This window comes from Lolium rigidum, chromosome 6 (assembly GCF_022539505.1).
Source record: "Lolium rigidum isolate FL_2022 chromosome 6, APGP_CSIRO_Lrig_0.1, whole genome shotgun sequence".
NCBI classification, from domain to species: Eukaryota; Viridiplantae; Streptophyta; class Magnoliopsida; order Poales; family Poaceae; genus Lolium; species Lolium rigidum.
In genome coordinates, this window is record NC_061513.1 from 30,578,904 (window position 1) to 30,591,714 (window position 12,811).

At 43.7% G+C, this 12,811-nt stretch overlaps 1 protein-coding gene across 1 annotated transcript; it reads left to right on the plus strand.

Annotated features, from left to right (window-relative positions):
- Positions 1-9,062: 9,062 nt before the first annotated feature.
- Positions 9,063-12,425, plus strand: LOC124665268 (amino-acid permease BAT1 homolog). Its single transcript, XM_047202690.1, has 7 exons — positions 9,063-9,436; positions 10,208-10,226; positions 10,513-10,732; positions 10,864-11,045; positions 11,178-11,467; positions 11,574-11,703; positions 11,823-12,425. Exons 1-7 carry the CDS (start codon positions 9,063-9,065, stop codon positions 12,174-12,176), a joined length of 1,569 nt encoding a protein of 522 aa, XP_047058646.1. The 3' UTR covers positions 12,177-12,425.
- The last annotated feature ends 386 nt before the right edge of the window (positions 12,426-12,811 follow it).

Here is a 12,811-nt window from a genome sequence, read left to right on the forward strand (position 1 = left end):
AGACATATTGTAAACATTATAAGACTCTACACCGTCTTCCTTGTTGTTCAAACTCAATACTAGAAATTATCTAGACTTTAGAGAAACCAATTATGCAAACCAAATTTTAGCAAGCTCTATGTATTTCTTCATTAATAGGTGCAAAGTATATGATGCAAGAGCTTAAACATGAGCACAATAATTGCCAAGTATCACATTATCCAAGACATTTTACCAATTACTACATGTAGCATTTTCCGTTTCCAACCATATAACAATGAACGAAGCAGTTTCAACCTTCGCCATGAACATTAAAAGCTAAGAACACATGTGTTCATACGAATCAGCGGAGCGTGTCTCTCTCCCACACAAGGATGAACTTATTCAAACAAAACAAAAATAAAAACAAACATACGCTCCAAGTAAAGTACATAAGATGTGACTGAATAAAAATATAGTTTCAAGAGAAGAAACCCGATAAGTTGTCGATGAAGAAGGGGATGCCTTGGGCATCCCCAAGATTAGACGCTTGAGTCTTCTTGAAATATGCAGGGATGAACCACCGGGGCATCCCCAAGCTTAGACTTTTCACTCTTCTTGATCATAGTATATCATCCTCCTCTCTTGACCCTTGAAAACTTCCTCCACACCAAACTCGAAACAAACTCATTAGAGGGTTAGTGCATAATCAAAAATTCACATGTTCAGAGATAACACAATCATTCTTAACACTTCTGGACATTGCACAAAGCTTCTGAAAGTTAATGGAACAAAGAAATACATCAAACATAGCAAAAGAGGCAATGCGAAATAAAAGGCAGAATCTGTCAAAACAGAACAGTCCGTAAAGACGAATTTTAAAGTGGCACCAGACTTGCTCAGATGAAAATTCCCAAATTGAATGAAAGTTGCGTACATATCTGAGGATCACGCACGTAAATTTGCAGATTATTCTGAGTTACCTACAGAGAATTCTTCCCAGATTCGTGACAGACAGAAATCTGTTTCTGCGCAGTAATCCAAATCTAGTATCAACATTACTATCAAAGACTTTACTTGGCACAACAATGCAATAAAATAAGATAAGGATAGGTTGCTACAGTAGTAACAACTTCCAAGACACAAATACAAAATAAAAGTACTGTAACAAAATAAACACATGGGTTATCTCCCAAGAAGTTCTTTTTTTATAGCCATTAAGATAGGCTCAGCAATTTTAATGATGCTCGCGCAAGGAATAAGAGTTGAAGCAAAAGAGAGCATCAAGAAGCAAATTCAAAACACATTTAAGTCTAACATGCTTCCTATGAAAAGGAATCTTGTAAATAAACAAGTTCATGAAGAGCAAAGTAACAAGCATAGGAAGATAGAACAAGTGTAGCTTAAAAAATTTCAGCACATAGAGAGGTGTTTTAGTAACATGAAAATTTCTGAAACCATATTTTCCTCTCTCATAATAACTTTCAGAGGCATCATGAACAAACTCAACAATATAAGTATCACATAAAGCATTCTTATCATGAGTCTCATGCATAAAATTATTACTACTCCCAACATAAGCATAATCAATTTTATTAGTTGTAGTGGGAGCAAATTCAACAAAGTAGCTATCATTATTATTCTCATCATCAAATATAGGAGGCATAGTATAAACATAATTAAATTTACTCTCCATAGTAGGCGGCACCAAAAGACCACTATCATTATAATCATTATAAATAGGAGGCAAAGTATCATCAAAGTAAATTTTATCCTCAATGCTTGGGGGACTAAAAATATCATGCTCATCAAAGCCAGCTTCCCCAAACTTAGAATTTTCCATATCATTAGCAACAATGGTGTTCAAAGCGTTAATACTAATATGTTCCATAGGTTTTTTAATTTTCGCATCAAACCATCCACGTCTTAAATCAGGAAATAGAATAAGAAGCTCATTGTTGTCCATTATGCCTAACTAGTGTAAACAAGAAACAAAAAGATGCAATTGCAGGATCTAAAGGAAATAGCTTCGAGCGCACAAACAACGGCAACAGAAAAGTACTTAGTTACCTGGGACCGAAGTATGAGTGCCTTTTACCTTTCCTCCCCGGCAACGGTGCCAGAAAAGTGCTTGATGTCTACGGGTGCTTCTATTCTTGTAGACAGTGTTGGGCCTCCAAGAGCGAGAGGTTTGTAGAACAGCAGACAAGTTTCCCTTAAGTGGATCACCCAAGGTTTATCGAACTCGGGGAGGAAGAGGTCAAAGATATCCCTCTCATGCAACCCCGCAACCACAAAGCAAGAAGTCTCTTGTGTCCCCAACACACCTAATAGGTGCACTAGTTCGGCGAAGAGATAGTGAAATACAAGTGGTATGAATGAATATGAGCGAGTAGTAACGGCGCTGGAAAAGTGCTTGCCGGCGTGCGGTTGATGGTAGTAATATTGCAGGAAGTAAAGATGCGGTAAAACAAGTAAACAAGCAACGATAGCGATATTTAGGAACAAGGCCTAGGGATCATACTTTCACTAGTGGACACTCTCAACATTGATCACATAACAGAATAAATAGATAGATGCTAGACTCTACACCCTCTTGTTGGATGATGAACACCACTAATCGTGTAGGATTACACGAACCCTCAATGCCGGAGTTAACAAGCTCCACAATATTCAATGTTCATATTTAAATAACCTTAGAGTGCATAACAGATCAACATAACCAAACCAAGTACTAACATAGCATGCGCACTGTCACCTTCACACTACGAAAGGAGGAATAGATCACATCAATACTATCATAGGAATAGTTAACTTCATAATCTACAAGAGATCACAATCATAGCCTATGCCAAGTACTACACGATGCACACACTTGTCACCATTACACCGTGCAGGAGGAATAAACTACTTTAATAACATCACTAGAGTAGCACGCAGATATATTGTGATACAAAACACATTGCAATCATAAAGGGATATAAATAAGCACTTCACTATGCCATTCATAACACTGAATAAGTATTCTGTGAAATATAGCCTAAGAGACCCACACGGTGCACACACTGTCACATTTGCACACGTGGGACAAGGAGTCTCCGGAGATCACATAAGTAAAATCCACTTGACTAGCATAATGACATCTAGATTACAAGCATCATCATATGAATCTCAATCATGTAAGGCAGCTCATGAGATTACTGTATTGAAGTACATAGGAGAGAGATGAACCACATAGCTACCGGTACAGCCCCGAGCCTCGATGGAGAACTACTCCCTCCTCATGGGAGACAACAGCGGTGATGAAGATGGCGGTGGTGTCGATGGAGAAGCCTTCCGGGGGCACTTCCCCGTCCCGGCGGCGTGCCGGAACAGAGACTCCTGTCCCCCAGACTCATGTAAGGTTTTCTCTGGTTTCGTCGAACGTGGTAGGGTTTTCGCGACGGAGACTTTAAGTAGGCGGAAGGGCAAGGTCGGTGGAGTCCTGGTGGGGCCACACACTAGGCCGGCGCGGCCAGGGCTTGGGCCGCGCCGCCCTACTGTGTCCCCACCTCGTGGCCCCCACTTCGTTTCCCCTTCGGACTTCTGGAAGCTTCGTGGAAAAATAGGACCTTGGGCGTTGATTTCGTCCGATTCCGAGAATATTTCCTTACTAGGATTTCTGAAACCAAAAACAGCAGAAAACGAATCGGCCCTTCGGCATCTCGTCAATAGGTTAGTTCCGGAAAACGCATAATAATGACATAAAGTATGCATAAAACATGTAGATATCATCAATAATGTGGCATGGAACATAAGAAATTATCGATACGTCGGAGACGTATCAGTGGCGGAGTGTAGTGCGGCGCAACACCAGGGATTCCGGCGCCAACGTGGAACCTGCACAACACAATCAAAGTACTTTGCCCCAACGTAACAATGAGGTTGTCAATCTCACCGGCTTGCTCAAAACAAAGGATTAAACGTATTGTATGGAAGATGATGATTGTTTGCGAAGAACAGTGAAGAACAATTGCAGTAGATTGTATTTCAGATGTAAAGAATAGGACCGGGGTCCACAGTTCACTAGTGGTGTCTCTCCCATAAGATAAACAGATGTTGGGTGAATGAATTACAGTTGGGCAATTGACAAATAAAGAAGGCATAACAATGCACATACATATATCATGATGAGTACTATGAAATTTAATCAGGGCATTACGACAAAGTACACGAGGCCGCTATCCGACGATGCATCTATGCCTAAAAAGTCAACTTTCAGGTTATCATCCGAACCCCTTCCGGTATTAAGTTGCAAGCAACAGACAATTGCATTAAGTATGGTGCGTAATGTAATCAACACAAATATCCTTAGACAAAGCATCGATGTTTTATCCCTAGTGGCAACAACATCCACAACCTTAGAACTTTCTGTCACTGTCCCAGATTTAATGGAGGCATGAACCCACTATCGAGCATAAATACTCCCTATTGGAGTCACAAGTATCAACTTGGCCAGAGCCTCTACTAGCAACGGAGAGCATGCAAGAACATAAACAACATATATGATAGATTGATAATCAACTTGACATAGTATTCAATATTCATCGGATCCCAACAAACACAGCATGTAGCATTACAAATAGATGATCTTGATCATGATAGGCAGCTCACAAGATCTAACATGATAGCACAATGAGGAGAAGACGACCATCTAGCTACCGCTATGGACCCATAGTCCGGGGGTGGACTACTCACACATCGATCCGGAGGCGATCATGGCGATGAAGAGCCCTCCGGGAGATGATTCCCCTCTCCGGCAGGGTGCCGGAGGCGATCTCCTGAATCCCCCGAGATGGGATTGGCGGCGGTGGCGTCTCTGGAAGGTTTTCCGTATCGTGGCTCTCGGTACTGGGGGTTTCGCGACGAAGACTATATGTAGGCGGAAGGGCAGGTCAGGGGGCGTCACGAGGGGCCCACACAACAGGCCGGCGTGGCTAGGGCTTGGGCCGCGCCGCCCTAGTGTGTCGCCACCTCATGGCCCCACTTCGTTTCCTCTTCGGACTTCTGGAAGCTTCGTGGAAAAATAGGACCCTGGGCGTTGATTTCGTCCAATTCCGAGAATATTTCCTTACTAGGATTTCTAAAACCAAAAACAGCAGAAACAACGAATCGGCTCTTCGGCATCTCGTCAATAGGTTAGTGCCGGAAAATGCATAATAAACATATAATGTGTATAAAACATGTGAGTATCATCATAAAAGTAACTTGGAACATAAGAAATTATAGATACGTTTGGGACGTATCAGAAGCCTATGCATCTCAGAATGCTGACTACTGGAAGGAAGCTGTCCGTAGCGAGATGGATTCCATCTTAGCCAATGGAACTTGGGAGGTTAAGGGTTATACCCAGAAAGAAGGTGAAGATTTCTTTGATACATACTCACCTGTTGCCAGATTGACCACCATTCGAGTGCTACTATCCTTGGCTGCCTCACATGGTCTTCTCGTTCATCAAATGGATGTTAAGAATGCTTTCCTAAATGGAGAGCTTGAAGAGGAAATTTATATGGAGCAGCCTGATGGATTTGTAGTAGATGGTTAAGAAGGAAAGATGTGTAAATTACTGAAGTCTTTGTATGGGCTTAAGCAAGCACCTAAGCAGTGGCATGAGAAGTTTGAAAGAACTTTAACCGCTGAAGGCTTTGTTGTAAACGAAGCTGAGAAGTGTGTATACTATCGCCATGGTGGGGGCGAGGGAGTTATTCTTTGTCTCTATGTCGATGACATATTGATATTCGGGACCAGCCTTACCGTGATTAAGGAGGTCAAGGAGTTCCTATCTCGTTGTTTTGAGATGAAGGACTTGGGAGTAGCTGATGTGATCTTAAACATCAAGCTGGTGAAGGATGACGATGGTGGGATTACATTGCTTCAGTCCCACTATGTGGAAAAGATCCTGAGTCGCTTCGGGTATAGCGACTGCAAATCTTCTCCAACGCCTTATGATCCTAGTGTGATAATTCGTAAGAATAAAAGAATTGCTAGAGATCAATTGCGATATTCGCAGATCATTGGCTCGCTTATGTATTTAGCCAGCGTCACGAGGCCTGCCATCTCCTTTGCTGTAAGTAAACTCAGTCGTTTTGTGTCTAGACCTGGAGATGTTCATTGGCATGCTCTTGAGAGAGTTTTGCGCTATTTGAATGGCACTGCGAGTTATGGCATTCACTATACTGGGTATCCAAGGGTACTTGAGGGTTATAGTGATGCAAATTGAATATCTGATGCTGATGAGACTAAGGCCACAAGTGATTATTTGTTAACACTTGGAGGTGGCGCTGTTTCCTGGAAGTCTTGCAAGCAGACCATCATTACGAGGTCAACTATGGAAGCAGAACTCACAGCATTAGACACAACCACTGTTGAAGCAGAGTGGCTTCGTGAGCTCCTGATGGACTTACCTGTGGTTGAGAAACCAATACCCGCTATTCCTATGAATTGTGATAATCAAACTGTGATTGTCAAAGTAAACAGTTCTAAGGATAATATGAAGTCATCATGGCATGTGAAGAGGAGACTGAAAACTGTCAGGAAAATGAGAAACTCCGGAGTTATAGCGTTGGATTATATCCATACGTCTAGAAACCTGGCAGACCCCTTCATAAAGGGACTATCACGAAATATGATAGAAAATGCATCGAGGGAGATGGGTATGAGACCCACACTATGAGCTGCCCACGGTGGTAACCCACTCTATGTGATCGGAGATCCCATGAATTAGAGCTGGGAGACAAGCTGTTGGTCAGCTGGGAGGAGAGTATATATCCCTATATCAATTTTACCACTCCGTAAGATGCAATACTCTCCTAATCTGCATGGCAGGTTGATAATTATCTTAATGTGTTCTAAGTGGTTTATTTTAGCAGAGATGTTGTCCTGCAGAACATCTTTTGAAAAACACACCTATATGAGTCTGGTTGTTAAACATCGCAATCTATGAGAGTTGGGTGCTCTCTAGCAAACTCATGAAAGGCCCTGGAATATGACGTATAAGCTCCAAACCGCGAGGAAGCCTCGCGGCAGCCTAGTATCGGTCTAGGCTTTGTATGAAGCTAGTGCGCAGAAAACTTGTAGTTCAAGGCATAGTCCACTATCCAAGTTGCAATCTAGTGTAATATGAAGCTTTAAGTGGAAGTTCAACTTCACAGTCTCCACGACATATCGATATATAAAATAATGTTCTGGAAACTTATTGATGAGATGTGCCAATGAGAGTTTGTGGGGGATTGTTGGAATTTTGGGGCATTTGGCCTTTGGCCCATGGCCCATTATCAAATTCTGAAACTCACATGGCCCATTCCAAAAATCAGTGGCAGCACTAGTGGGGGCTAAAGTTTAGTCCCACATTGCTAGTTGGAATAGAGTTGGAGTGGTATATAAGGTGGGCTGTTCTAGTCCTAGTAAGTGAGTGAGAAGAGAGAGAGCCCTCGCGCACTCCTCTTCCTCCGCCGCCCGCCTCGCCTCGCCACGCCTCGCCTCGTCACGACACGTCACGTCACGGGTTACGGGAATCTCGCCGAGCCGAGCTTATCTTTTTGCTGTTTGGGAAACTAATTGTGTAATCAATTACTAGTCATTAACGGACGCGTTACTCAGCCGTTTTGCCTTCCGGTTTTTCTGGATCGTGGCTGTGCCGACTCGGACGTGGGCTGCGCCCCACGACCTTCCCGAACTGCACTACATAAGACCCTGCGCAACCCTAGCCGTGATTACCCAGACGCATATGCGACTACCTGTTTCCAGTTCATTGCGCCGCCGCCTTCGTCTTCCTCATCCCGTCCGTCGGCGTGCACCGACTGCCGGGACAGTAGGCCTCCGGAACCCTGCCTCTCGGGAACCTCTACGGGTGAGGGGCAATCAGGTTTTTGGGGAGCGCTCAGGCGCGACTACTGGCATCACGACGTCGCCATCGGACGACGAGTTCCTCCACACCGACAACTTCTTCCCGGACCTCAGCGACTTCTTCGACAATCTCAACATGGGCGACAACGACGCTGCTGCGAAGTATGTGATATTGTCGTTTCTCTTTCAGTTTCTGTTAGAGTTCTTTCTGCTAGTTTCTGTGGTAGATGCGATCGGTTTATGTTGTTTAGACGTGATCTGTTCATCTATCTTACTAGTCTGCACAATTAGTTTATTTGTTGTTTTCATAGTCATGATTTATCAATTACTTGTACGGATTATTTCATATGGATATTTGCTTATATATTCAATAATATCATGTGACTGTGGCAGAAGCGATGACCCTGTTGAGGATCTTGGTTACATGTTATAGCGGCGATGGAAGAGCCCCATTGTGGTGGCCCACATGGGTGCGTATATGAGATTGGAGTACTATTCCGTATCTAGCATAGGGCACATAAACTAGATAGTATACGTCATAAAGAGAGGGGATGGAAACTATTTTTAACAATCTTGTGATAGTGACAAATGTGTGCCAAGCATAAAAAGATTCAGCTTTCGCACAACAAGTTTAGTATTGGCATCCCCTTCCTTTAAATTTGCAATGTGTGTGCGTTCCTCTTTTCTTGATCTCTGTCAATCATAGCAAGGGCAATGTCACGTCTCTTTAGTCTCTCCCTTAAGTCGGTTTCATCCAAAGAGAGATCCCGAAAATCTTGAGCCTCATCAAGGCGAATAATGATTGTTGTTGTGCCATAACATGATATTCCGCCTTCTGTCATCGACTGGCATAATTTTTTTGAAAAGGAATAGTAGCATACTTACATTCAATGATCATTTCAGTTTTTCGTACAAGAGAGAGACAGGAATGAATGGACAGGTAGTTGTCAAAATTATTTCCCCCTGGAAAAATGGTAGTAACACGTTGAATAGATTGCCCTTGGGTCACACACGCTGAATCACAGCACCGAACGGGGATATCGACCAGTATAAGAACTCCTGCATGATTTGCTTTGCTGCCGGAACGGCGCCGCAAACGTGTGGATCCTCTCCACTACCATCAGCTTCCCTCAGTCCCTCACTTGACTCCCTGTACTTCAGAGCAGTAGCAACCTGCGGCCACGCTTAAACAAAGCTGAGGAAGCAAGGGAGATCGATCGATGGCCGTGTCGTCGCCCTCTGTCGCGGTGACCGTCGCCGGCGACACGGCCGACGCGGACCAAGCCCGGCTGCACCAGCTTGGATACAAGCAGGAGCTGAAGCGCGGCCTCAGCGTGGTGTCCAACTTCGCCTTCTCCTTCTCCATCATCTCCGTGCTGACGGGCGTCACCTCCACGTACAACACGGGGCTCCGCTACGGCGGCCCGGCGTCCATGACGCTCGGGTGGCTGGTGGTGGCCTCCTTCAACGGCTGCGTTGCGCTGTCCATGGCAGAGATCTGCTCCGCCTACCCGACCTCCGGCGGGCTCTACTACTGGAGCGCCAAGCTCGCCGGCAAGAAGTGGGCGCCTCTGGCATCCTGGGTCACCGGCTGGTACGTGCACACTACTTGTTAGACATATTTTGCACCAAATAATCTCTCTCGATTGGCCACCAGCGTCCATGCTTAATTATTAGAATGAACATCTACGAAAAATGAATTCTTAATTAGCCGGCGCCATGCTTAACTCTATTTGGAAATTCTGGTCTGCTTAGGGATCTCTGACCATTTCAAAGCATTTTGCTGAAATGGAATATCTACAGATGCGGCCAAGATCGATCGTTTTGTAGAACATATAGTATAGTACTGCTATATAAAATAAAAGCGTGACTCATAGTCTCTCTACGTTACTTTCACAAAGCACATAGTACTGGTTCTCGGGGGAGTGGACTAATGGAGGTCGAGCTACATGTAGCTTTTTATTTTGAAAAATTTAAAGTCATATTTTTAAGTTTAAAAAATTCTAAATAAAAATCCTGGATGTAGCCAATGATGGTATGTACAAATATGTAAAATCTTAATATAAAATTCTTAGTAGTTTAGACTAAGAATAGTGAATAGTGCACATTTCAAAACTATAAAACTTGTCAGATTTTGTGATTTTTGTGTGGGGTCTACAATACAAATAATTTCACATTGAGATTTTGCATGTTATTAGGTTTCATCATTGTCTACATCAAGGTTTTTTTTCTAGATTTTTTTGAAACTTAAAACTATGATTTTAAATTGTTGAAAATAAAGAGTTACATGTAGCTCGGCCTCCATTTGGAGTTTCCCTAGTTTTCGGTCTCTAATTAAAGTTTGGTCTCATGCTATGTTTTTCAGGTTTAACATTGTTGGACAGGTACTGCAACTTCTTGACCCCTCTACCATTTCTGAATTTGTTGGCTGCTTCAGATAACTGTTGTGTTAAGTTAGAAGTAATACTAGTATTACTTTTGGAAAATAAATACCCCTCCAATTCCATTACCTACTTGAAGTCCTGAAATTTTCCTGTCCAGAGTTGTGACCGTCAGTGTCAATCTTCTACGCAATTGGGAGATGCACTGAAGTCACACATGATTAGAAATGTTGGATAAGATGGCACGTTGCTGACGCAGTCTTAGCTTCTTTGTTTGACCGTGTTCTAGTGGGCCACAACTACGAGCGTCGACTTCTCGTTGGCGCAGCTCATTCAGGTGATCATCTTGCTGGCCACGGGCGGCGCCAACGGCGGCGGCTACGTAGCTTCCAAGTATGTCATCTTGGCCATATACGGGGTCATCCTGCTGCTCCATGGCCTCATCAACAGCCTCCCCATCCACTGGCTTTCCTGGTTCGGGCAACTAGGCGTTTTCTGGAATGTTGCAGGTATTTTATCTTTATCTTTGTTTTATTTTGACAGCAACTTTTTTTAGGGGTGTGTAGATACTCATATGTTGGCAACATAGTACACATAAATTTGTTTGTTCTGAAGTACTTGGTACTCTGAACAATTGTAGGTGTGTTTGTGCTGGTAATCTTGATTCCATCTGTTGCCAAGGAAAGGGCAAGCACCAAGTTCATCTTTACGCACTTCCACACGGACAATGGCGTGGGGATCCATAGCAAGCCTTATATTCTAGCCGTGGGGCTGCTGATGAGCCAGTACTCCATGATCGGCTATGATACATCTGCTCACATGGTATATCATAATGATGTTAATTTACTCTCACATAAACTTCTACTTATATAGCCCATTTAATGACTTACATATGGAGTGCAATAGAACGATATGGCGATGGACGATGATGTTCTTGCTCTTACATACGTGTAGACCGAAGAAACAAAGAACGCGGACAAGAGTGGACCGATCGGGCTCATCGCCGCGGTGGCTCTTTCGTCGATCTTCGGGTGGATTTACCTAGTGGCGCTAACATCCATCGTGACGGACATAGCATACCTCCTGAGCACTGACAATGACGCCGGCGGGTACGCCATAGCCCAGGCTCTCTACTCCACATTCCACTCCAGATATGGCAGCGGCATTGGTGGGCTTGTATGCCTCGGCGTTATCGCTGTTGCCATATTCCTATGCGGTGTCGCCTGCATCACCAGCAACTCAAGGTTTGGTCGCTGAATTATCATCACCTTTATATAGACATCAAGTGAAACAAAATGTTAAACTGGTGTTGTGGTTTCTTATTTTTGTCATCTCTCTTGTGTGATGTAGGATGGGGTATGCCTTCTCCAGGGACGGAGCCATGCCTTACTCCCATGTGTGGTACCGGGTGAGCAAGCATGAGGTGCCTTTAAATGTTGTATGGCTCTCTGTATTCGTAGCCTTCGCCATGGCCCTCACGGTACGTATTTAGAGAGCAGGATTACATTGTCATGACAACACCATAGACCAGTCTGGTGGAGTAAGTGCCTCAACTTAATAACATCTCTCTTATTTTCCTTGTGTCTTTCGAATGTGTAGTCATTGGGGAGCCAGGTGGCGTTCCAGGCGATGGTGTCCATCGCTACACTGGGGCTGTACATCTCCTATGCGCTGCCCATCTTCTTCCGGGTGACAACGGCCCGCAAGGCATTTGTTCCAGGGCCATTTCATCTTGGCAGGTATGGGGTCGTCGTTGGCTGGGCAGCCGTCCTATGGGTGGCCTTCGTCACCGTGCTCTTCTCCCTGCCGGTGGCGTACCCAATAGTTAAGGACAATTTCAACTACACTCCGGTGGCCGTCGGCGGGGTGCTGCTGCTCACCATCCTTGCATGGGTGTTCCATGCTCGGTTCTGGTTCAGGGGACCCATCATAAACATAAATGTTGATACATAGTAGAATCCTGGATCTTGTAAGCTTAACTGCACATGAAGCTGAATTATCATTTACCAAATTTTATTGTATATGAAGGTTCCCAAGGTAGGTTCATATATCTGGAAAGGTCGGCGCAACAGCTACAGTTCTTATACACATATCATTAGTAGGGTACTCAGTGTTTCTATGTAATTAGAACTATGGCAGCCTAGTCTTGCGGCCTACTTAGGGCACGAGAGATGGGGGTGAATATACAAAAGGCTATCCCTACCAAAGTAGATTACCTACCAAAAATATACTCCCTCCGTTCCTTTCTATAGTGCCTATAGCTTTTTGGCATTTGTTTCAGAATATAAGGTTGTAGTTTGGCTTTTTTTTAATTACCCCCTCCCCCGTTCAGCTCCCACACAATATCATGAGAAAAAATCCATATAAAATTAGAAACAATTAATTGAGATTCCTAATGCATGGCCCAACGATTCCTTAAAATTAGGTAGCAATGTTTTACTTTCCTTAATTGAAGCTGAGTTGGAAAGCAATAAACAGCAGCACCACTTGGTCTAAGATCAGAAAGGATAAAGAAGGGGAAATTGCACGCTGGCAATCTGATGGATTGGAGGACTAATTTGGGAAAGCAAACAAATAAAGAACAGAGA